The following is a 26,697-nucleotide window of genomic DNA, read 5'->3' as shown; positions in this document are numbered from 1 at the left end:
CCAACAGAAGTTATTACAAATGTTTATTGCATTGAGCTGACTCTTCTAAAGTATTAAATATGAACTGCCGCACTTCTCAGTTTCAGAGGTTTTAGTATCCTGTGTGAAAACAAATCTTCCCATGACAAAAGCTAATACTGGCAAAAGGGTGAAGATTTTGTCAGTTCATTACTCCACTGAGAGCTGTGTCATTTTCCCATCTCATTTTCACATTTTCTATAGTGCTTTTCCACATAGAAGTGCTGTGAAAATTCCTTTGTCATCTAGTGGTTTTCCACATTTTCAGTTGACCTCAACATTACGACAATTAGCTTTTCAGTGCTGGGCTATGGTTCTTGTCCCCTTCTTTGTTGTCCTTCATCAGTGAGGCAAACACCTGGAAAAGTAAATTATTTCATGAATATAAAAACCCACAGTCTTACAAAAAATACCAATATTAACCACCACAATGTTAGTATGGAAAGCAAGTGCCCACTGCTCAGAGGTCAGACACACAGCATGGAGTAACCATTAAGAGAAGTGTCCCATATACTCACGTGCTGACATGTTACATCCAAGAAACTCACCTGTGCCCATTTCTTGTTACTATTGTGCATCTGAATAGCTGCAATACAACTAAAAAGCTTTTCTGATGTAATGTCTTCTGGAAGTTTCGTTAGAAACTGTGCTATATGAATAAAGTCCATCTGTAGGAGAATATCTTCATATAACCGAAGGATACCTAATCCTGTCCTAAACAAAAATTCTTCTCCATCTCTACAGAAAACGTCCCAGACACGACAGGCCAGATCAAGTGGTAGCGACTTGCTGTAGAGTGTAAAAATCCTAAAATTGCAAAAAAGAAAACAAAGAAAAGCCTCAAACAGTTAACTTTAACCTATTTTGGAAAGATGAAAACGAAAATACAATCTCCTTTGAGTGAGCAGATGACAAGTTATTAAATATGTTCTTATTTTTCTGTGTTTCAAAAGATCCACAAATCTCCAGTCTTTCAAGTCAGAACTCCTACTCTGAAAACCATTATGCTACAGGAAAACCTCCATTCAAAAGCCACCTCATTTAGAGAGCTCTGGCTAGAGAAGTTACAAACATCTTTACACTCAAAACCAGGACATAACATACAAATAACAACTTTGACAACACAGATCATAACTACGTAACTTGAACTGCGTGGCTTAAATAATGAGAAGAGTTAACAGCGCTGTTCATCATTTGTTTTCTAAACTAAATCTAAATCTTCTTAATAGAAGGCTACATCCCACTAATGTACTAATGAAAATTCAATAACTACATTTCTCTGACACATTTTGAATTTCTATTTACATTAAAAATCACCAAAAATCTAACATTTGCTGTTTTATTCTTACTGGGAATTGTCCAATTGCATTTCTTACTGCAAAGTTTATTTTTAAAAATCATTCATCATACATGAGCAGAGAGCTCAGTCTGCTGTGGGTACTATACTGCAGAACCCCTTCCATAAACTTGTTGGGGTTCCTTTGGTACAAAGCATCATGTTCTCTGCTTCCCCATTATTCCTACTGGGAAGTGCTCAGGAATCTCAGAACGCTCCTTACCACACAGACTGCCAGAACCTCTTCTACTCTCCCTTCTCAAGAGAAGCTCACTCTATATCAAGGCCATCTTTGGAGTATGTTCAAAAATAACAATCTTCATTACTCACAGGTAACCGGATGCAGAATATTCTAGTATTCTGTACAGCAGCACTATTTCCACAGCACATATGCCTCTCTCGATGTGCCTGAACTCTCAGAACTGCAGCACACTCCTGACTTGGCGCTGCTACTGTATAACCTGCTCCTGCCAAGACTGCTGACTGATAAGCTCACCTTACAGCCCAACTTCTTCATCCCCACATACTCGGACAAGGTGATGTTTTGAAATTATTTAATTCTACCCAAATCCATTTACTCTATTAGATAAACTTCTAACCCATGTAGTAATCTTATATGAAGGACATCCTTATCCACACACACACTTAGGAATAGGCATTCTGTATTTGGCAGCACTACACACACTTCAAGGATGCTTGCATTACTGTCTTCCATTATAGGCACATAATGTAGTGCAGTACCCTCTGCTTTAGAACATTCATTACTTCAAAACATTCACTGTATTTCCAAGTTTAGCCCTTCCCAAACCGGGCACTAAATTTCATCCTCTTTCTGCTTTAAAGTCTATATTCCTATGTTCCTATTTTCTTCAGTAGCTTTCTTCAGGCTTATTTTATCAGGTCACTTACAAGCAGTCGTAAGACAACTATGATGTAGTTGTCTTCTCCCTGTCCTCTCCCCTACTTACATCACACATAGCTGACTCTTACCTGGAGCAACAAGAAAATGAGACACAAGGGACACCTGTGTGCCTCATTTTCTATCTGAACAGATGTCACTCCTAATCCCAGTTCAGAAAGTTTGAATCCTGCCAGAGGATCTATGGTTGCACAGAACAGTTCACTGAGATTTCACAAGACCTAGAAAGCTGAGGTACACAAACACCTACTGAATGCCTTTTTTTTTTTAATGCTGTACTTCTACTGCTGAAAAAAATATAGCAAAAGGGAAGCATTCCAACAGTTCTAAGGCTAGGTTTGCTATGTTCTCTGAACTCACCAGTCTATCAAATATATGTCTGGAGTAAGACTGTATGATTTGAAATGAAGAAACAATTTGGGAAGATTTTCTTCAAAGAATACTTCAAAGGCTGCAAAGTATTTCAGCATCTGTAGAGATAGTAAAGCACCTCATAAGTAGTCATCAAAAGAGTGTTTAGTTGTAAAATAACACCAACTCCACCAAGAATTGAGGAGATCAACACAGCAGAATGTGACTTCTTAGGGTAAGTACAATGATTAAGCGTATCTAGAGGAAACATCAAAACAGTAGAATGTGTTCTATGGACTAGCATCTGGTATTCTCACATTTGTAACCACAGGTTAAAAGATCTCCATTATTCAATAGGACAAAAGGAATTCATCAATAAATCAACTATGCTCTGAGTCAAAAGAATGTTAAGGTTCAAAACCAGAAAACTCTGCATACCATGCTGTGATCCACACGGAAAAAGGCCAGCTGGCATGGCTTGTTTAGAAGGTTAGCGAAGGCAATGAAAGCATCTGCCTCTTCCAGATTGAGAATGAGCACAGCAGCAATGAAAGACATCCCTTGTACCTTCAAGTGGGAAAAGCATTAGGCAAATACAGGTGAGTAGGTTGAGTACATCTTATATCTTCAGAAATACAAATATTTACAGTCTGCAATACATCAAATACCACTGCATAACATTTGCAGATGAACAGAATCAAACACAGACCAGTATTTTTTAATGCATGCAGTCAATTTGATTTCAGGAAGAAACAAGAGTGTTTCTTCAGATGCTGATTTTAGGTGCTTGATGGAAGTTCTGGGAGGTCTCGTGATCTCAAGTGCTCGAGACTTGCAATGCAAGAAAGTTAAAACCACACAGGCTGGATGCAGAGCTTATAAGAGACAAAACTTGGCCTTAAGTTCATTGTTAAGCTATGGGAAAAGCAGACATGGAGAAAAATCTCACATATGGGACAGTTTAGACCCAGACAGATATGTTGGAACTGAGACAAAATTCTGTTTTGGAACAGTCAATACGTATCTTTGCACTTGCCAAACAGTATTTGCTCACATATGTAAAATTACTTTTAAATGGTTAGCTACAAGGCAAGTTTACATTTTTCCATGATTACTCTCTCAGAAACACTTTAGCCTGCAATAAAAGTGAAGAGAATTACTCTTGTATTTGTTAACTGAGGATAAGAATACTCATTTTATACTAAAAACTAATTTCAAATGCAATGATGATTATTTCGCTGTTTCTAGGCATTGATGCTGCCTGCTCCTCATTTGAAAAAATGCACTCAGTATTTTAACCAACCAGGGGAAAAGGGTATTGCTACGCATCAAAAGAAGTCCAGCATCTTTCCATTTTTGTGGGATAGATGACTGTGGAAATAAGATTACATTAAATTTACTGCTAAATAACATTGAATTTAAATTAAATTTTGAAAATACATTTACAATCAGAAATATTCAGGCTAGCTGTGCTCCTAATGAAAAAGTGAAGACCTATCCAAGAAAAATTACTTATTTGCCTTTTAAAACTCCACCCTGGGAACAAACAGTCTCAGAACCTGCAGAATTTGTAATCTCACAGAGAGTATGGGAAGGTCTCCAAAAACGAGGTCAGATGATAGAATTCAGAGCTAAAAACATTAGAACACAAAAAGCCAACTAGATATTGATGCCGAGTCCCAAGCATGTCTGGTTTGGAGAGGAAAACACACCCTGTGCTAAATAATGCTTTGGTGCATGGATCAGCCTTAAAACTCTGAAAGTTCTTTTTGGCCCAGAAGTCATCAGTGCCTGTGAAAGGTGTTCCTAGCTGTCCCCAGGAAGATAGAAAAATAAGAAAAATGCACATGTGTGTTATTTAACTGCTTCTGTAACCAAACACCATTCAGACAGATGTTCAGTTTAGTTGGTTTGTTTGCATTTTTGGGCAGTTTTTTACATTTTGTTTTGGTTTTCTTTCAAAAAAGAAAACACAGACATGTTTGCTGCAAACAATCCAATATTCACTGAACTCAGATGAAGTGATTAATTTTTGAGAAGATGACAACAATAAGGAGTTTCTGGATTTTAGGGGATGCAGTAGTGAAGCAGAGATTATCACTACAGAAACAACAGCAGCCAGAGCAACACTAGGACAGAACAGGCCAAGTGCTCACTGGAAGTCTCTCAGCTTTTTTGTTTTTGGTTTTTTTTTGCCTTTTTTCCTGTAGAACTCTGGATCTGTCCGAACTATAATGCCTTGCGAACGCATCTGTTTAAGATTTTCCACGCAAGCCCAATAATATACTCATCCTTGACATTCAGTACATTTTCAGCTCTTCAATTATCTCTAAGAATTCATCATTGTAACCACTATGAAATGACTAAGTGCCAAAGGTGAATTATTTATTTCGAGTGCTACCAGCATGAAGTTTAGATAACCTACTTGTTTAATACACTCTAATACATGACATCTTAAGCTTATTTGTCATGTTATAAACATTTTACAGCAAATACTTACATATCCCACATCTGGTCTGTAACATGTATATGCTCCTAAAACACTATGCAGGAGATCATGATAAGGACCACCCTAATAGAAGGAGAGGGAGGAGGGGGAAAAGAAAGACAAAGTTTTTTTCAAAATCACTTTATAAATATAGGAAAGTAATAAGCCAGTATTTTAAGATGCAAGTGAGCCAGTGAATTATTGCTTTGTTTGCATCTAGAATATCAGTTTTTTACTCTAAGCATTACCATGTATACTTTTTGAGATATTAAAGAAAAAGTAAGAGACCAACAATCCTATGAAATAATTCAGTGGAAGTCAATACATAATGGAAAATTAATATATCTTGTAGACATCAGCATTAGTTTTTTCCTTTTCAGAGACAGCGCAAGTTTAAATTCTTAGTAACACAAGTTACTGTACTATAATAATATGTTATTTTATATACATGTGTATGCCTATATTAGATTTACATAAAAAACATAAATCTTAGTACACATATTTTAGGTTTATGTAGAGGCAGTGAGAATATTCCCATTTTTGCATGTAATTTCATAAACATTAATAGAAACCTACATGTCATTTTTCCAGAAGGAAAGCCTTGTAGTCCATCATTAAATGTCCCTACTTTATTCTCATTTAAAAAAACCACCAAAAAACCAAAAACTACAAAAACCACCCCCCCAAACTATTCACTGTCGTATGTAGAAAAGAACTAATTTTACCTTTGTTGTTTTATATAAAAAAGTTCTAAAACCCACTCCATATTTGGCCAGCTACGTTTCTTTTCTTAACTATTCCAGAGTCAAAGAATCTCACCTTCTGGAATATATACAGGGATGGAAATGTGCGTGATATATCCAACTTAATTAGTTCCAGACTGGCCTCACGATCAGCAACAGATGCACCTGCATCTGCAAGCAAAACCAACACTTATTAAAACTGATAAATTCTACAGACTTTGGAATAAAACTGCCATAGGCAGTTACGATCTAAGGAAAAAAATGTTACCTAGTTCTAATGCTTGGAGTGCACTTCTACAGTGCTGCACATCAAGAGCTGATACCTGGTACAAGCCCAGCTCCAAGAAGCGAGGGAAACAGTCATTACTACCTGTCTGCTCATTCTTTTTCAAGTCATACACCTTTACACCATTCAGATTTAAAACCAACACATTACTATTTCCTTCTGTACAATGCTCTATCCAGGCACTGCTGTCACTAGAGTTCGAACTTTACCCAACCCAGTCCTGCTGCTTAATCCCTCCTTTATCTTTCAAAAGGAACAGGCATTATATTGGATAATTTGGGATCATTTCATTTGGGTCACTATTCGTCTAGAGTGATAAGAAAGCCCAAGGAAGATATTCTACAATGTAGAGCAAAAGAAACCCTGGATGTATATCAGAAATTCAGTTCTCTGAACTCCAAATGCAGAGATGATTGGAGTCTTGAAGAGATCTGAATGCATCTTTTGATGAGTATCTTGTCTTCAAGACACAAAAAGATACTTTTCATGCTTCAATCTTTATCTGCCAAAGTGTTAAAGATACTCAAACAGGAAAAACCCTCAGAAGTACCCAAATATGTTAAATGAGGCTAAAATAATTGATCTTCCAGACTTTGCTACCAAAGAACAGTACTAAGCACAGTGGGTAGGCTTGCTTTTCAGCTAGAGATGAAAATCTTATTACTCTAACTTTCCCTCCATTACTACATTTCCCACAACATCTGACACAATCAAAATGAACCTTTTTTCCCCTTTTCATTCCCATCCAGATCTAGTACCTTTCCAAAATAAACAAATTACTTAAGCTTTCCCCCACACCTAGCCCACAACCTCGCGTCAAAAGAACAAACCAACAGCCCGCAAACAAAGGGACATCGCAAATGTGTTTTTGAAGGATAAGCGTAGTTAGTCATGTACACAGGGAATTTTCTATAAACAATTTGTATCAAGACAAACTTCAGGTGAGTCACAGAAAGAAGCCTAATGAAGACCTGAATAATTTACAGTCAAAGTAGCCAGCTAGTCAAGACTGGCAACAGCAAGTGCCAACAAAAAAGTAGTTCTTGCATTACAATGCTATTCTTCTTTCCTGAGAAGGGGGAACGAACTCAAAAAAAAATACTTTTTTTCATAGAAGATGGTCCTGATAGTATCATATAAGACACTAACTTTTAACAACATAAGGAGTTAACATTTATAACAAGGATATACGCACCATTAAAACATAATTGACACTATTTTTAACAGAAAGAATACTCACAGGAGAAAGCAATATGCTAGTGATAAAACTCTGTTATACGTACAAGTGTGCTAACATCCCCACAAAACAGATTTGGGAGGAAAGCCCAGCTGGGCAGCCAAGGAAACCCAAGAGGAATCCAAACCGTGTCATGTTACGCATTCTTCACCTCTCAGCTCCACAATCAAAAAATAGAGAATAACTTTTTTTCTTTCCAGAAATTGTGGGAGGGATACCAACATAAGAACCACCTAAGCAGAGCTAAGCAATAGCAAATACCGCAATTTATTTTTCCATTTCTTTTTCTACTTCAACTAAAATCTTCAAGAGAGCATAGTCCTGGTATTTCAGGAACTCAGAGGAGAACACATACATTTGAAAGTGAACTAGCACGTGCAATATTTTAACTCATCTTTTATTGATATAGTAAATACTGCTAAGGCTCTCACTCACTGCCTTGTTATAAGAAAGCAAACATTTAAGTAGAGAACTACTCACAGTACTTTTAATAAGTATTACTCATGCTGCAATTGCAGCTGAACTTGTGAGACTCCCTGGATTTGTAAAAGGGAACAGGAGGCTGCCTAGTATTTAGGAACTCTCACCTTCCACGTCATTCTCAGAGGTTGTCTCACTGAAGCTTTTCCATCGTTCCTTAGCTCTTGACAAGAAGATTTCATAAAGTTCTGCAAGAAAGCAAAATAAAACCAAGAACAAAAAAAAAAAAAAAAAAAAAAAAAAGAGATAAGTAAGAAAAACACCTATCCAAAATAAAAGCACACTAAGTATTTTTGGCTTTGGTTTTGTTTCTGGGTTTCACTTTAGTCACTGAGGGTGAGGGAAGAATCTATAAGATGGTTACCACTAGCCACTGGAGTACCACCATCCACAGTTTTATAGTGTGCATTGTATTATGCTTTCTTCTATGGTGAACATGCTAATTACAAGAGGGAAATCATGCCTTAAATAATTCAAATTTTTACTTTTGCAAGTAGGTTAGAACACTTCTAGTTCATCAAAATCATTAGTTATGAAATAAAGTAATTCCTGTTTACACTCCCTGATGAAAGCAAAGCTAAAAATTCTCAATTTTAAACATATTGATTGTTTTAGGTGGGAGTGCCACCTTAACCCTTAACAGACAAAAAACAATTTTGCAAGCAGGCTTTGGACATTGTTTCCATGATTTACCAGTCTATGATGTCTAACTGTAAAAAAACACTGGTTCCTAAGGTTGGAAAACCCAGTTCTTCAGAAAGCAAATATATCCTAATTTATATTTTTTAGCAAAAGTTTAAATTTTTCTTTGGAAATAATGAACATAATTTTGCATTAAAGCATGATCTTTTAAGGCATACCAGGAGTGATATTTAGTTCGTTTCCCACAGCTAGGCTCCAAACCTTCCCACGAACACTTGGGGGTAATCCCTGCCACCACAGCTCTCGAACTCTTCGGGTAGCACGCCTAGGAGCGGGGACAAAACAACAAACAAACAAACAAAAGTAATTTTGCACATCTTTTCTAAAATCATTGGGCAACTTACAAGCAAAATAGCACACTGTTTCCCAAATCAATATCCAAGGATCTCTGCTTATGCTAAAGTCCCATTTAAAAAAACAAAACAAAACAAACAAACAACATAATATTACACTTCCCAAAACACATTTCATGTTGCTCTGTAATAACCTCTCACTATATCACGGCAACAAAATCTGATTTCTGGACTAAACAGAAGGGGAAAGGAAAATAAGGTATGTGAGTCCTCTGCTTCCAGAGGAGAAACAAGGCAGCCTTGCCTCATTTACACAGCAGAACTTTACTTACATGCCTTCCCAGTTGGGCAGTATTTCATTAACCCAAATCACCATAGCACTGGCTATATTCTCTTCTTGCTTGAAACGTTCTCTCATTATTTTTTTCCTTTTATGTGCTTCTTTAATTTCTGTTAGACATAACACATTAATAATTGTGTATTAGTGTATATAACTTATTAGGTAAATTATTCAGCTATTATCTAATTATGTAGATGTCTGAAAAAGATCAAGGCTAAATTACAGTTGCACATGAGCTAGCTGGTACTATATTTCTGTTGATTGTAGGTGTATTTCTCAGGAAATTTTTTAATTTAAGCTAAGTTATTCAAATACACAATGACTTAGCAAAAATCTGGCTAGAAAACTAGTAGCATGCTTTTCAGCACTACACAGAATGACTAAAAAAGCAAGCACATCATCAGTGCTGTCTTTCCTGTAATGAATTTTGCACCACATTCTACTTAAACCTTACTTATTACTTAAACTAATCAGCAACAATTATAGGGAATTTTATTATTTATTAAGTGCAATTCTACATCCACTTTAAAATTATTCAAATTTTACTGAAACTTCCACCTAGAAGGATTGTGTATTCTCGTTTCTTGAAAAAGGTCCTAAAGTTCCGAGACGAAGCCACAACTCTGTACAAGAGAACAGTATTCTGCCTTCTGTTTAAAAAAAGATCATTTGTAGATCCTTGTTGTTAAAAAGGCTAAAAGAAAGACAGAGCAGTGCTATCCTGACATCACTAAGAAGCACTGTGAAATTGCAAGACATTTTCTATTCATGGCTGCATTAGACCCATCAACAGAGTTGCCATCCTGGCAAGTTGATAGGGCTGAGCAGCTTCATTAAGTTTTTTACTGAGGCTTTGTGTGTGTAGTGGTCGTTAGTTTAATGAACACTAAGGGCACACATACTAAAACACTACACATGGCTGAGCCTCCAAAGACACAGTTAGAGAACACAGACCACACTTTACAAAACGCACACCACAAGAGAAGATTGAAATAAATTGAAATCAAATGCCTTGGATTCCTTATTACATCTTTCAGAATAAGCTGCCACAGATCCAGAGAGGCTCAATCAGTTCAGAAGCTTGTATCTCTGACAACAGCCCAAGTAAAGCATGCAGAACAGATTCTTAAAATAGCTTATTCCCTGAATACTAGGCACGAGACTACAGCAGTCCTTTCAACAACTATTCATAGACTGACACAGTACCAGCAGCTACAGATACGTTTAATTTAAAAAGCAGATCTGGTGGGAATAGGAAGGTTCACACAGGTACAGGTGGTGGGGGGAAAAAAAAAGTTTTGTCTTCACATTGAAATTGATCTCAAATTTATGAAAAAACCCAGATATATAAGCAGTCAGCTTTGTTACTTAGGCTCTCTGTGGCAACTGTGGCAACACAGCTTGAAAAAAAAAAAAAAAAAAAAAGAGTCCAACTACTGAGAAAGCTTCTAGCTGATCACGTTACACAAAGTGGTTTAAAATTTCTACTTAAAAATTTTAAAAAATGTTAAACTGACTTCCGAACCTACTTATGTTCACCGTGGTGCAATAAGAATTTGATAATTTGAGTTCAGTTTTAAACTGCATGCACATAGGTACCAGAGAATAACCTAGACAGAATCATAGAATAGAATCACAGAAAGTCTTGGGTTGGTAGGGATCTTTAAAGGTCCAACCCTCCTGTAGTATCAAACAAGATATTAAAAAAAAAGGTTGTTCTTTACTGTACTTAGTAGCCTAGAAGCCAGAAAATTATTTTTGCTGCACAGTTAAAAAGAATTACAGTGATTATTGGCAGTTTACATACCTCGTTTTTTTGCCTCTGCCACCATCTCATCATATTCTTGCCGGTGACGTAAAGCCTCCTCCACTGATTTGGCAGGAAGATTTCTGAAAACAAGTTGTTCCTGAATTCAATATACACAAATGACAGTCCGAACCATTTCAAACTAGGTTTTAATTTGGCTTCTCTTAAGGAGAGCTTTGAGGTCGTCACACTATCAATGCTTCAGAGGCAGCAGGAGATGCTTCTGCTTATTAGTTTTCCTATAGCTTCCCTCAAAGCAGGGGTTTTAGATCTACGGAATGTCTAGAATGATGCTCAGATTAAGTTTGCATGAAGTGACAACAGGGAATTACTGATATTTCTTATAGTTAGTTGTTCCAATGCATTTCTGCAAGTGCATATTTTAATCATTAAAAATATACTTGCATATGAATACTCCATTTGTTTATCTAAAATCTAGGGTAACATATTTTCAATAAAAGGTAAAGGTTTTTACTCCCACAAAAGAAGACAAGTTTACCAAACAAAGAACGACTAGATCCCTATCAATGTCAGAGCTAAAACTAAGGCAGCTTGCTGCAGCACTACAAGTTCACCAGCTTAAAATACAGTTTGTTTTTTGGCTGCACAGTGACTCCCTAATTGCCAAACATACTTCCTTTTGACCAAGCAGACTCATTCCAAAACAAATCAGAACACAATGTTTTGTCTCAGTCTTTTACCTAATCTCTGGTCTACTTTGACAGAAAATAAACAGAAGACAGTTTTGTTATTTCAATAAGAGGAGAAAAAAAAAGTTTTCCATCTCCTCCTATACAAGCAGAAAAGATGACTGTTAATATTTCCAATGAAAGTGAGAGCAGAATGTATTTTCAAGGATGATAACGTAGCAAGATATTAAACACTTGCCATGGCACTTCAACTTGAAATAAGCAGAAGTGCTATTTGTAAAAAGACACGCTAGTTTGTGAATTCTGAAAGTATTCTGAAAGTACAGAAAAGCATCAGCAAACTACTTATCGTGTATCTTGCTCTCTACCATACAGTAAAAATAATCATAGCAATCTGTATCTCCTTTCAGAGTATTTCTGTTTTAGCACTGAATGAGCTTATAACACCACTAGAGAGAATATTGATGGAAGAATATTGATGGAAACACTCTATGTTCCATTTTCCATTTCCTAACTGGAACTGGCTAGAGCAAACATTTAACAATGCCATCACAAGCTTTCTTAAGGTGCAATTTGAAAGCTTTTGTTCCATCTGCTTTCCTCCAGCTTGTGTTCCTAGTCAGCAGGTCCTCCCTCCTCTTTCCTTCAAAACACTGAAAACCGCACAGCTGGAAATACTGACCAATTTATTGCCCATTTTTCATTGCTATTATTTGTACATAATGCAGTTTTTGTGGTATCTTCATCTGCTGTTTCCTTGCCTTCAGCTGTAGTTTTAAGGATCCACAAAAACATAACTGGAACAGGGGCAAGGAACAGTTTCAGTGAACACTATCATCTTGGTACCAACAAAGTATTTAACTGCAGTTGCCAGATACAAAATGAATATTCAGCATTTGTGTCAGAAAGGTATTTCTTGTATCTCACTCAAGCTGTTACCTACCTAACAGTACTACTTTTTTTGCATTTTAAAAAAACTCTTCTGGTAAGTCAAGTCCAGGTCTCCCCAACTTGTCTACTACAAAATTAAGTTTCCACAATGGGGGAAGAAGGGAGTGCACACTGAGATGGCAGTGAAGAAGCTCGTAACAGTCTTGAGGAATTTTCCTGATGAAGGCTGCCCACAACACTGTCACAGGCAGTTGTGATATACAGTAGATAACAGATTGGTGGCCCCACTACAGCAAGAATGAATTCCTCATACAGAGTATAATACGCTTAAAGGTTCTTCTGCAGGTACTTGTTAGGCTATTATCTGAGACAGAATAATCCAATGATACTTTTGGGCAAGATTCATGAAGAAGTTTAGCTCATCAGAAGCATATCTAAGAAATTCAATCATCAGTTCCACAGCAGAATCACACTTACGCTGGTCGGTCCTCCAGAATCAAAGCAGTAGTTGAAAGTGGTTCAAATTCAATATTTTTACGTCTTGCTGATGCGGGTGGAGGTTTATACATTCTTCCTGTCCGTGCTTCATATTCCTAAACAATATTATTGATAAAAATTAAATCTCAACTTTCAGCCTCACTTCTAATTAGTAAGCATAACACACTTACTAATATTGTTTAATACTTATTTAATATATCAAAATATATAGCGTTAAATAATTTAAGACAACAACAAGCTAACATTACAAGTTGAAAGTGTTTATAGTGAGACTGCAGCTTTCCTGGACTGCTAGGTAAAGATGAATGAAAAAGCACTTTCTTGTACCAATTTAATCTTTGATCTATTCTAGTTCAGAATTGCTACTGAGCATCAACGGATCAGTTAGTCAGGAAATCTGCATAATCTTCCTAAACTAATTAGTGCACAAGTATATTTAAGTAATATGTAAAGTTGACCCAAAAAAAGAAAAAAAACATGACCACACCATCTCCAAAAACCACTAACCAAGAACATGTGTCTTCCCATTGCTCTCCTCCTGATTCTAACTCCCCCTAAGATCCTGTACTCCTCACATTTGTGAAGCCTTTAGCAAGACCATCAAACCTAAATCATCCAGAACTACTTACACTATGCTCAGTGACAACGTAACAGTATTTACCATTACAAGTCTGTTTCACATAATTTGTATCTCAGAGGTTAAAACATGCAATCTACTTAGAAGGAAATATTTAACAGTCTTTAATACACAGAATATCCTGAGGAATAAAGAATCCCATTCCTTTTTTCACAAGAGCAACACAACAAAACAGATATACCAGAAAGTCTTTAGACAAAAGGCTAGACAGAGTCACATGAAAACCTCAAAGCTCACATTCCCTCTGTTTTAGTCCCTGTAAATAAAAATTTACTGCCATGTTACCAGGAAACTCATTGCTATGATTCAGCAAATCTTAAGGTTATCCGTGAGAAGACTTTCAACTTATTTGCAAACCAAGTTAGCTTGTGGGTTTCACACTCTTGTTAGGCAGGAAGGCTAAATACTAATGTCTCTGCAAGTCTTCCACATGCTGGAATTCAAACGCAGAATACCAAGAGCTGAAAAATTATCTTTCTAAGAGAACAAATTCAAAGTACTCAAGTAATGTAATTTCGCAGATCATACAGCTCTAGTCTTAAGCACAGCCAAGCGAGCTTCAGCTTGTATAAGCTTTTTTCCTCTAAAGACAGTTTGTTCTTGTACATCTGCTGCTTTAATAATTGTGTAAGTAAATTCAGTCTCAAATTAATCAAAATATCTTATGTTTAAGTCACTAAAAGTAAAAAAATCGATCAATTACTATTTAGGTCATGGATCTCCCCATTCTAACCTAAGTCTTCTCTCGGAGCTGCTCACAAATGAATCTCATAGTCAATGTACAACTTCTTGTACACGCTGTGGCCAGTGGTGTTCCCCAGGGATTAGTGCTGGGTCCAGTTTTGTTCAAGATCTTCATCAACGACCTGGACAGGGGGATAGAGCCTACCCTCAGCAAGTTTGCTGATGTTACAAAACTGGGAGGGGTGGCTGACACACCAGTAGGCTGTGCTGCCATCCAACAAGAACTCGACAGGCTGGAGAGCCGGGCCAAGGGAAACTTCATGAAGTTGAATAAGGACAAGTGTAGAGTCCTGCCTCTGGGGAGGAATAATGGCCAGGCACCAGGACAGATGAGTGGTCGTCCTGCTGGAAAGCAGCCCCGTGGAGAAAGACCTTGGAGTTCTAGCAGACAGTAAGTTGTCCATGGGACACCAATGTGGCCAAGAGGGTCAATGGGATCCAGGGTGTGCATTAAGAAAAGTGTGTCCAGCAGGTCTAGGAAGGTTCTCCTCCCCCTCTACTTTGCCCTGGTGAGACCTGGAATCCTGTGTCCAGTTTTGGGCTCCCCAATTCAAGAGAGACAGGGACCTACTGGAGAGAGTCCAATGGAGAGCTACGAGGGTGATTAAGGGACTTGAACATCTCTCCTGTGAAGAGAGACTGAGAGAACCGGGGCTGTTTAGCTTTGAAAGGAGACGGCTGAGAGGGGATCTTATTAACGTATAGAAATATCTGAGGGGTGGGTGTCAAGAGGAAGGAGACAATTTCTTCTCAGTGTTGCCCAGTAATAGAACAAGAAATAATGGGTTTAAGTTAGTACATAGGAAGTTCCACCTCGACATGAGGAGAAACTTCTTTACTGTGAGGGTGACGGAGCCCTGGCACAGGCTGCCCAGGGAGGTTGTGGAGTCTCCTTCTGTGGAGACTTTCAAACCCCGCCTGGACATGTTCCTGGGTGGCTGCCCTAGGGGAACCTGGCAGGGGCGTTGGACTAGATGATCTCTAGAGGTCACTTCTAACCCTGAACATTCTATGATTCTAAAATTCTGTGATTAGCTCTCCCATAGAAAAGAAGGCTTTACACATTCAGTGTTCACTGACAGCACTAGAGAAACAGAGTTGACAATTTTAGAGCTATTTTGTAGCTGAAAAGATCAGTACACAGTTGAATTCCATGAAGTTAAATGGGAAAAGATCTCTTACAAACATATCAATGCAGCCTTGGATTTCCAGAGAAGGCACAAACTGCCCAACATTAAAGTGGCTTAAAACTTTCTGTTCAACAGCCTCCTCGCCCTACCCACTTTAGTGACCTTTAAGAGAATTTTTTTCTTCCACACTGGGCATAATACATAAATGATATGAAAAGTATAATCTCAATAATGTCATGTTAACCCCACCTCCACAGAAAGTTATCAGAGAATCATGAAGGGTCATTCCCAAGACCATTTTTGATTGAAAGTAACACACATCCAGCATGATTTGGCACATGCAAACAAGTATCTTGAACAACTGAACACACAAGTTTGGTAGAGTTCTGTTGTGATTCACACGAGCACAAGGAAATAGTCAGAAAAGCAACATTCACTAGGTGAATGAATATATGTGAGTGCACACCGAAAATTATTTAAGTCCACCTAAAGCCAGCGATATATTGTAGGCACTCCTGCCAGGCTTTGTACCTCAGGATAGCCCAGCACATTCTTCAGTTTGGAATGTACCCTGTGATAGCACCCAGAGGTCAGCATCAGGGTGCAGTACAGTAGCAATGCCATCCCTCATATTCTTGGTAGTTCTGATCTACTTTCACATTTTCCAGTACTTCATAACAGAAGCCGCAAAATCAAGCTCATTTAGTGATCACAGATTAGGAATCTCGAACACTACCAACCTTTTCCACATCCCTACATAACTAATTTGTATGCAAGTCAAAAAAAGCACTGTGAGGTGGACATTAGACGTGAAGTCACTGTCACCTTTCTATTGCAAGTAACCCATCTGAATGGTGCTAGTGCTTCTGGCTATTGTACATGCTAAGAACTGATACTCTACTTCCAAATCGAGAGAGAGAGGGGAAAATAAATTTTTAAAAATAAATAAAAATCTAGCTTCAACAAGGATTTTTCACAGGAGGCAGAATTCATTGCCCAACTGTGTTTCTGAAATCAAGTTCACTTTGTGAAGAGTTGTTTTTTTGCAAGAAAAGAACACGTGAAAAGAGTGCAAAACTGTAAGTGTTACTAGAAAGAGTCAAAACAGAGACCAAAATAGCTTGTGACTCAAACTGTCATGGCTGCACATTCCCTAAGACGAAATACATTCCAAGTGTATCAGAACTTCTCAATGGAATATGGCTCTTCCTCAAGAAGTCTGTGCTTTAGGAGACTTCTTTGAAGATTATATCCCAGAACCATCAGACATGTATGGAAGTCTCTAGTTTGTGCAACTAAAATATCAATTCTTTTCTGGAATATTTTGTATGACTAGATGTATAGAACCCAATAACCTTAACCATGCATTTGATGCAGAATCTAAAATTCTTGGCACAGGATAAAAAGCTTGAACTGACATAGAACTTCATTTCAAAAAGATGTGACCTAATACTCTTCCATAACAAGGTAAAAATACAAGTCAAATGCATTGTCAAATTCTTAACATGCAAATCCTATGCCAGAGGGTAGAACAGTTGACAGCTATGACTCAAGACTTTGTAAGACCTGTTTATATACAAAAATAATTTTGGAAGTGTCAGATGTATGGTTTCAGTAGCTTAGAGAAAGTTGTTAAAAAATTATTTATTGCAGCATATCTGGTATTTATTGAAAGTTATTAAACATTTCACAGTTCCCAAATAAAGTAAAACAAATATTAGCTTTAACAGAAGGTAAAAACAGATAATGTCCTGATTAAGGCTGGAACTGCATACTCTCATCTACTGCCAATAACTAACCTATTAACAGGCTAAAAGCATATTTTTTCCCAAAATACACTGTGATAATATTTAAGAGCACTTCAATATGTGGAGGGACTTGTATTTTCAGTGTTTATTCCTACAGAAATACAGATAAACCTATTAACGTAAAGACAGGTAACAGATAAATGGGGCGGGGAACTGCCTTTGCACTAAAGAAGATAAAGATATCCCAAACTGTATCTTCTTTAGAAAAATAAACAAACAAACAGAAAACACAATGAAAGAACACCCCTAGTGTTTTAAACAACAACAACAAAAAGCCCCAAACAGTGAACCTGCAGGTCTCTACTGCCTGCATTTTTTTTGATATTTACATGGAAAATACACTAAACTGAAGTTTCTTTCATCCTTCCTCAGAAGGACCATATAGGACAGCTAGACCAGAGCTATTTTAGATATATCAGAACACTACTGGATTGCACTGCATAACATATGCAGAATCACCCACAGCTGCTTCTTCCAGCATCTAAACAAACTCCCTTACAGAAAGCAAGGCCAGCTGCATCACAGCATTCCAAAAGCGTTAGTTGAACTTTGGTAGGGTATGCTTGTGGGGTAAAATATTTAACTAAGTGCACACATGATGGTTCAATTTTAGAATACAAGCTTGCATCTACAGTGGCCAAATTATAGAGCTTTAAAAGAATAAATATTGACCATGAAATTCAATATTCATCTTGCTCGGATTAAGTTTTGATCTTTCTAGGATCCAACAACAAAAGCTGAACTCCTGGAAACGAGTCATGAAAGTCTTGAATTACAAAGACTGTGAAAGTCCTCACAGTCCTGAATGCACAAATTACACAGATTAAGCACCACAATTATGTTTTAGGTATGCTAGAGAAGAAAGCAACCTGACAGTGAAAGTTGATATGGCGTTGCTCATCTTAAGGACTGCCTCTATTTAAAGTAGATGTCAAGGCAAATACTCCAATTAAACAAAGGATGCACCCTGTGTATCACAGTTTCTTTTAACAAGCTTTACTCCTCCAAAACTCTAAGCCTCATACTGAAGCAGGCTTTATTCAATTAATCATGATATCTGTTGAGGAAACAATGGGGATTGCCATGTATTCTGCAACTGGTTTTAAACCTCCCTACCATCTAAGCACACGTGTGACTCAGTGGATCAGATGGGCCTCTAAAAATATCTAAATGATTATATGTCATCTTGTGTGTGTGTGTCCCAGGTTTAATGTTAAAATTGCTGAGCTAGCACTGGTTACAAGGTGATAAACCAAGAAGTGCTTCCAGCAATATCAGATGTTACTGAAAAATTCTGAGTCATAAACTAGATGTTTTCCCAAAACTAAGAACGCCACACGCTATCAGGACAGACACAACAGCACATTCTTTCCTGACTTGCAGGCAATACAAGAAGGATTTATACAGAAGTAGGGAAAATAATAATCTTCACATAGTAAAAGAGAAAAACCAGATACTGAAGAGTTTCTAGGTCAATCTTCCAAAGTAATGCGATCTATCTTCAACTGTTTACTTGTTTCTTTTCCCTCGGTTGGATATTTAACAAGTTGCATCAAGTGTCATCCTTTGTTGCTTACAGAAGAGCATGAAGCCATGGGCTTTGGGTCCAATAAAGAAGAGCTGAAGTGGCTGGGCCATGCAACACAACCCACAGCATCATGTATCAACTAGCAGATACATTACTGCTCTATTTCACAAAGCCACAGTAACAGACCCACAGGACTAAATAACAACGTGTACTCTTCCTGCTTAACATATAGTGTAGGGTTGCATAAAAAGTTTTCAAAGCAATCGACATGTGCATTGGGCCAAGTTCAGAAGGATACCAGCCACAGCAAATAGAAGACATAACATACAACAAGTTTCAGTAGCTGCACTTTTCTAGGTTTTCAATTTCATATTGGAAAAAGTGATAAAAAGCATCTGGAGCTCTGAAGTGACACTGTTAATAGTCTCTGTGACTTAGAGGGGAAAAAAAAGATTCTAGAATACCAATTTACAAGGCTAATACAAGATGTTAAAAAATATGACAAATTAAGTCTTTCAACAACTCTTACCATTAAGCAAGGAGGCGCAGCAAACACAGAAAGCAAATTACTGTCAAGCTCTAACATTACCTATTTCTTGCTATTCAAGAACATGCAATATAAACAATAATACTCTATCATTTCAAGTTGTTAGTGAGATTCACGTGTGAAGTTTATTTTTTACTAATGGTATCTAATGAGTTGATGGTTAGTGCCATAAGATATTCATGCTACCGTGAAAATGTGATGTTTCTTCTATTTTAATGAGTGCTACATAGTTCCATGCATGGCATTGAATACAACTAAAAAAGTATATATTAAATTTCATACCCCTGTGTTTAATAGACTGAGAGCAGATATTGACGCAAGACTGCCAGAACTGTCATCCTAATGAGAAAAACAGAAGCAAAGCCTTAGTGAATATATGAAGGACAAGACCATTAAAATATAGCAACATGCAAGCCAAAGTTTAAATTCACATGTAGAGTACTTATATTCTGTCTGAAGAAACACAGATGTGTCTGTTCTTCCTTCTCCAGTCCTCAAAACGTACAAAAACCACATAACAAGACCTTCAACCTGTGTAAGATGGGTATAGTTACCTATTGGACTATTCTTCTGTTTTAATTGAAGTTCTGTATTTTCTACAATCACCACCTTTGTCCAAAGGGCGATCTTCCATTGCACTTGTCAGCTCCTGACAAAAGGCATTCCACTGTCTCTCCTTAGTCCACAATCACCCATAAAAGTTACACTTATTTAAACACGCCCTTGGAAGATACACTGTTAAAAAGCAGCTTTAAAGCTTGAAACGAATAATCGAGAACAGTACTTGCAACTGTGGAGAAATGGAAGAGAAACGTAACTGGACTTCAATAAGAACTTTGCAAAAAAAAAAACAAAAAAAAAACCTAGGGTAACTTTTAAATAGATTTTTGACAGAGTTTGGGTTTTTCTATTTACATGAGAGGGTAGAAAACATAGTAACTTAGAGCGGGCTTTTAGGTCCCCTGCCATCCCTCCTGACATATTATAATTAGTATTTCTAAACTGAAACCTCAAAAGTGAACTATACCTCAACCTCACTGGTGAGCTGATGAGAAAAAATACACATTTGAGAAACAGTTGCTTAAATTAAAAGTAACATTCTAAGGAGCAATTTGAAACACCTCACAGCACACTGCAGGCAAGGCAATTGGGGAAAAGCAATGGCCAACATAGCAGACCCCGTACGACCACGGCTCTGCAGGTTTCTACTCCAAACTGAAAGCTAGTTTTCTAATGGAAAAGCCAAGCTTCAAGTCAGGGAAGGGGAAAGGGACAGCTATTGTTTTTAATGAGCATTACATTACAGCACCGGAAGAAGGAAAATGAGCTTTTTATCATGCCTTCAACGTTATTTCTGAACCTATCTGCAGAGTTCTTGTACCATACAGGCTAAAAAAAAAAAAAATAAAAAAAATTTAAAGGCTTCCTTCTCCCTTGCCATACTATTTTTCCTTTCTAGTACTGAAGTGTCAGCCTCAGAAGGAGAAGGTTTATGTTAAAGAAACACCACACTTTAAAAAAAAATAAAAATAAAGGACAGCATCTTTACCACCTGAATCTTTCTGCTAAATCCTATCCTTTTTGAATTTAATACAGCCTGTCTAGATGATGGATTTGCTATTGCAGCAAGTTCACCAGCATAAGTCTGCTTTACCTACAAAAGCTCACTTCAGAAGAAAAAAAATAAAATATATTTTTTACCTGTCATCCTTTGATAAAGAATTCAGAGACCCAAAAGAGGGGGAGGCACCCAAAAGGAAGATCCAGAAGATCAAAAAAACCCCCAAAAAATAGGGTCTCACCAAATTAATAGCAAAAGAAGTTACACCATTTTTATTTTTTGTTTCCTCAGTAAGAAACTGACAAGGACAGAAATAAAAATACATAGAATACTTTTGCTTTCTTTTTCCAGCTTTAGGAAAAGAAACTTTGCTTCAATACTTATTATAGTTGACCTCAATTTTTGGGGGGAAAAAAAAGACCATTCAGAAGAATTAGCATCAGGGGAGTCGATACTTCTGCGCTACTTTCAAAATACTAATGCCACGTTTGCTGTAGAGCGTTCCCCTAAAGACGCATTTGTCCCACCAACTTAGGACTGACATCATGAGAAGTTCTCCTTACCACAGCAGCTGGGTAACCAGTGGTACTAGGAGCTAAAAAGCAGGCATTTGTCTCGCTGAGATCCTACCACCTTCATTACCATTCTACCGACAACATAATCATTGATAAAGTCAAGAACGCTGGGGAATGTCTTTGTTTTACCTCTAGTACAGCATTTTATTGAGTACATCTGTGGCTCTGGAAAGATGATGGACGCTTCTTGAGAATCTGACCACTGCAGTGTCTACGGAGGAAACAATCACAGCCTTCTCACTGCTGCTAGCAGACAAATTATTCTGTTGTTACACGTTCCTTGCAATACCCAATAATCCTATTTATTGTCTGTCCTGGTTTCAGGACAGTAACCAACATTTGTAACTGACATATTTCTACCTCTATCTGCTAAACAGGCAGAAGCTTTGCCTTTCTCTTCTCTCCAGAAGTAATGTAAGACGAGCCAACATGATCTCTATCTAGATAACTATCTGCTTAAGAACTATTCCTATGAAAAACATCTAGCACTTTATTTATCTACTTTCAGATATTCAACTCCTGAGACTTGTTGACAAACATGCCATATACACTTTTTAAGCATTAGGAGCTTCATTGTATTATTAAACTGAAACAACAAAGATCAGAGGGAAGAGTTAATATTGCAGATTAGAAGGGCTGAGTGGTAGGAAAACCAATTCAAAATGTATCTGTTCCTCTGAAAAGAAACCTCTGACAACCCTCATCCCTAAGAGACCATGGGAATTCTGCCGATTCAGTGAATGCGATTTCTCCATTAGATTTCACACTGGAGATAACAACATCAGAAAAATATGCAAGTGAAGACACTGGTTTTTAGCTCTTGAGTAGTTTTCTTTTATGATTTCAGAACCACCCCAAATTAATATTTTCAGAGGTTACTTGTAGGATAGTGACCCAGTCATCAAAAATCAACACTAGTATTCAACTGTCTAAAATTAATACCTCCCATTTTGTAAGCAAGGTAACAGTCTTTGGAAAAGATGGCTTCACTTCTGAATAAGCAATTATTTCTAAATCACTGCAAGCTTTTCACAGTGTGTCAAATTTAAACAGAAAGGCAGCTTTCATTTTTCTCTTATTTAATGCTGTCACTAACAGTACTTTGATAAAACTATTGATAAAGTAAATCTGGTGTATGTTTTACTTTTATCTTCCAATGTGTATTTCCCTATTTTGAGTTTACTTTAATTCAGGCATATTAGGAAAATTTTTATTAATTTGTTTAAAGCAGCATAACAAAGTTTTCAAGATTGCCTTAATAAAAAGCAAGTGCTGAACTTCACAACTTGATGTTCAGAATCATTCTGATCATAAATTAAAAACCTCTTTTCTTTAACCATAAGCACAAAAAAAATTAAACTGAGCTTGCATTTTTAAACAGAACTTGCACTTTAGTCACTACACACCAAAATGTTATGTACCAGCTCAAAGCCAGTTTCTGCTTTAAATGCTTCTGTATTAAAATATTTCAGCAGTCTAATTTAAATCAGATTTCTGTACAGATTGAAAAAAGTTTACCACACTGATCATTAATGACCACATACTTCTTATAATACCCAGTTTTATTAGCTGCAGTTCATGAGAAAAGACATGCTTTCTAAACCCATCAAACACATTTGACATTTGCAGTCCGAAGGAGTTGCTATTTTGCCTTTTGAAAAAACAGTGAAGGAAGGAAGCCTAGAGGAGGGAGATGTCCAGCAAAAGAGTTGGCCTCAATCACATCCTGCCTGGGCAGCTCTAAATCCAAGGAGAGCAGAGCGTGCCAGCAGCTGCGAGCAGGGAAGATGCAGCTGCCAAGAACTTTCAACCTCTGACGCAGTTTGAGCAGGAGCATCTCACCCAGAGCACGCCGATGGCAGCGCAGCTGGGGGGGACTCCGCCATCGCCCCGGCCAGGCGAGCCCTGCAGGTTGCTTTTCCTTCTAGATACGCTCAGGAACTTGCAAAGAAATTCTTTACAGTCATATGCACTGGACAGTCTCTGAAGGCAAAGCTGGCTAGCGTCATCATCTGAAAAATGCCTGAAACAGTATCCCAGATTAAGATTCCAGATTTTCTTGGAAGTTATTCAAGGTATTAGAATCACTACCTGACTTCTCTGCAGAGGCATATGTGGCAACGTTTAGGTGATAGACTCAGAGCCGCAAGCATTCATTCAAATGTAATTATTCACTTACTGTATCATTCTTAGCAGAACAAAGATGACAAAGGAGGCTTCCATCAGCCAGGATGGAAACAGGGCATGTGAGCTCTGTCACCCTTTTAACTATAAATCTACAGTGAAGCAATATTTTTGTTTTGACTTGCTAATAGGAAAGTCCTCTATGTTTTGTAATATTGCCATAAAATTTCGATATGAGGATTACCATTACCAAAAATACTTCCTCCCTCTACTAATTACGAAGTTTTTCCCGTCATAAGTTATTTTTTTCCCTGCAATAAAACTTCTTAAGATTTCATTTTTCATCTGAAGGTTGCTGAATCACTACCGAGTTTCCTCAGGCAAGGGTTTCCTTAAGCAATGTGCACCCTCCCAAAGCTGGGCACTGGTACCAGCAAAGTCACAGAACTTTGTGTGGGAGAACCACGGAGAACGCAATCACTGTTCAGAAACGGCAAGATTTGTTGCTAATCATAAACTACCGTAAACTTCCCCACAGGCAGATTGCCTACAGAGTAAGCCTATTCTACCTGCATTATCTTTCACCTAGAAGCTCATTTTACAAAAGCTGGTAAACAGTGAGTAGCCATTCTTCTGGCCACAGGCGGCTAAAAAAATCGGGGGAAAAATTTCTTGTTTGTTTTTCAGATGACACTTGATCCCTTGACTTCAATTTAGAAAGTCACCGTGTCAGTTTGTAGGGACAGTCCATGCAGGATATGAAGTATTCTGCCAGGTTCACAGAATTACTTGTGAACAAAGCATATTAAGCTTTAATCATATTTCCATCAACTTGTTAAAGGCCTCAGAACTGCACTCTTGCCTATATTCTTTACACACATCTCCTATGTTCTGCTAACAGAAAAGTGAGGAGTTTAGTCCAGGGATGTCAATCAGCCATTCAAAACCACATATAACTATTTTCCGCTGATATTCAATAACGAAGCATGCCTATATTCATTCTAACTTACTGCTAGTTCAGCATATTTGAACATTTTTGAGAAAAGAAACCATTGGTTTTTTCTTCAAAGTCACCTCTCAATTTCAGGATCACATTCTCACGTATTTTAGATGTAACTGTGCAGAGCATACAATCAATCTGTGTATTTTAGCTCACAACGCTTTATCTAAAGATCATGCATGCTTTAGCTAAATTAAAAGCTAAAAATATTAGCTATTACTGACACATTACTCAAGATTATATAAATCCAACAGTGACCCTAATCTGGCAACAATTATAACATGAACCACATGACTAGTGTGTCAGGACCAACTCAATCACGTTTAAAGACAATACATTGTTTTCATATATTTGCTTTTCTGCCACTTTGGAGAAGCAATAAAAATGGGAATACTACAGTTTAAAAGAAAAACAGTCACTGAGGGACAACAGGACAATAAAATAAGGTTATTCCTGCAGATTATGACTTGGTCTCCAGAACAAACAGTTTCATTACTAGAAAACTGGAAGCAGATGACTGGTAGCACTGTGGACACTCTCCATTTCTCAGGATAGAAGAAACATCTGGATTTTTACCACAGTGTTTGCAGAGCACAAGGCCATTGGCATTCATCTACAAGTAAACCAAGAACATTTGCCTTCTCCCACCCAAAAAAGGAAGCCATTTAAAAAAGAAAAATTGTATTTTCAAATGTTGCAAAAGCATCCAGTTTACTTCAGAGTAAACATCACTTGCTACAATCTCATTTTATTGTGTGACCAGTCCCATAACAAGTCCTTTGAAAAGAAACTCTCATTTTTCACTTTAGCTGCTCCCAAAAGGCCCTCTTTGCCATGAAGCCCTTTCTAGATGACTGAAAACTGCTTCATGTCACAGCCATTTGCACCTGGCAAACACATCAGCTCATATGGAATTCAAGAAAGACAAAAGAGAAAGCAGCTCTCGATATTCAAGTTACCATTTTCACCAACACAAGGAACATTCACATTTCTTATGTCAACAAATCTTCCAACTTCAAGACTGCACGTTAACATGAAGTTGATGATACATAACCAACTGGTCATCTTTAAAGACTATGCTGTTTCATTATTATGTCATCAAATTAAAGACAGACTCCACAGGAATGAATATATGGAAGTGCAACTCCCAGTCAGTGGAAGGAAATCAGAATTACCTTTCTGTAGTCTCCCAGTAACTCCAAAACAACTTCAATTTAGAGTAGTATTTTGAAGCAAAAAGACTTTTAAACTCACTCAAGGTATAAGTGAACACATGTTTTAGAATTGGCACAAGGTACTCAGATAGTAAGTTTTCCAGGAAAGAAGGAATATGGAAAGATGAGTTATATTGAAAAACAAAACAAACAAACAAACAAAAAACATGCAACCACACTAGAACATCCAAGAATGCTCTAAGAACATAATTTTACTAGATTACTATCCAGTTTGAAGAAAAGACAAGTATACGAGTATCACTATGGTTTTATTGCAGAAAACAGCCAGAAGTCAGTACTGAACTTCATAATGGAAGCCTAGAGTATTTCACAATCACGTTACTATTAAAAAAAATGTAGTGTATCATTTTAAATAACGCAAAATTTCATGGAAAATTGATACAAGTCCTCGTGTTTTTACCTTTTAAAAAGGTTAAAACACTTTGTAAACATGTGTCACTTTTTTGTAAGCACTAAGACATACTGAAGAATCATAAAACTCACACTCCTCAGGAACTATTATTCTCTAGACAAAGCCCCAAAACAGTCTTTGCAGAACACTCTATAGCTGCGTAGTACGAAGATGGAGATAATGGCAGACTACTGCAAAACCTATGCATTAATTTTAAGAAGTTTTGTACATAGAGATGTGTGATGCTTACTTACCTGCTGAATAATTTTGGAATCTTTTGGAAGGTTTTCTCTGGGTGGGACTTTTCCGAACAACTTCCAACCAGGAGCACTTTGGACCGCAGGTTTGAGCTCCTTCGTCCTTTTAGCGAAGAAGTTT

At 37.3% G+C, this 26,697-nt stretch overlaps 1 protein-coding gene across 1 annotated transcript; it reads right to left on the bottom strand.

Annotated features, from left to right (window-relative positions):
- Window positions 1-26,697, bottom strand: TBC1D12 (TBC1 domain family, member 12; the record flags this gene model as incomplete). The annotated part of the gene is made up of 13 exons (XM_009867084.1): window positions 1-376; window positions 567-825; window positions 2,634-2,743; window positions 3,063-3,191; window positions 5,125-5,196; window positions 5,932-6,026; window positions 7,966-8,046; window positions 8,719-8,825; window positions 9,186-9,303; window positions 11,001-11,083; window positions 13,019-13,134; window positions 19,716-19,772; window positions 26,574-26,697. Coding segments are annotated over 13 exons (1,420 nt in total), but the record flags the coding sequence as incomplete, so codon positions are not given.

Source organism: Apaloderma vittatum, unplaced genomic scaffold (genome assembly GCF_000703405.1).
Source record: "Apaloderma vittatum isolate BGI_N311 unplaced genomic scaffold, ASM70340v1 scaffold12793, whole genome shotgun sequence".
NCBI classification, from domain to species: Eukaryota; Metazoa; Chordata; class Aves; order Trogoniformes; family Trogonidae; genus Apaloderma; species Apaloderma vittatum.
Note: the sequence above shows the minus strand (reverse complement) of the source record. Positions and strands in the feature narration are given on the sequence as shown.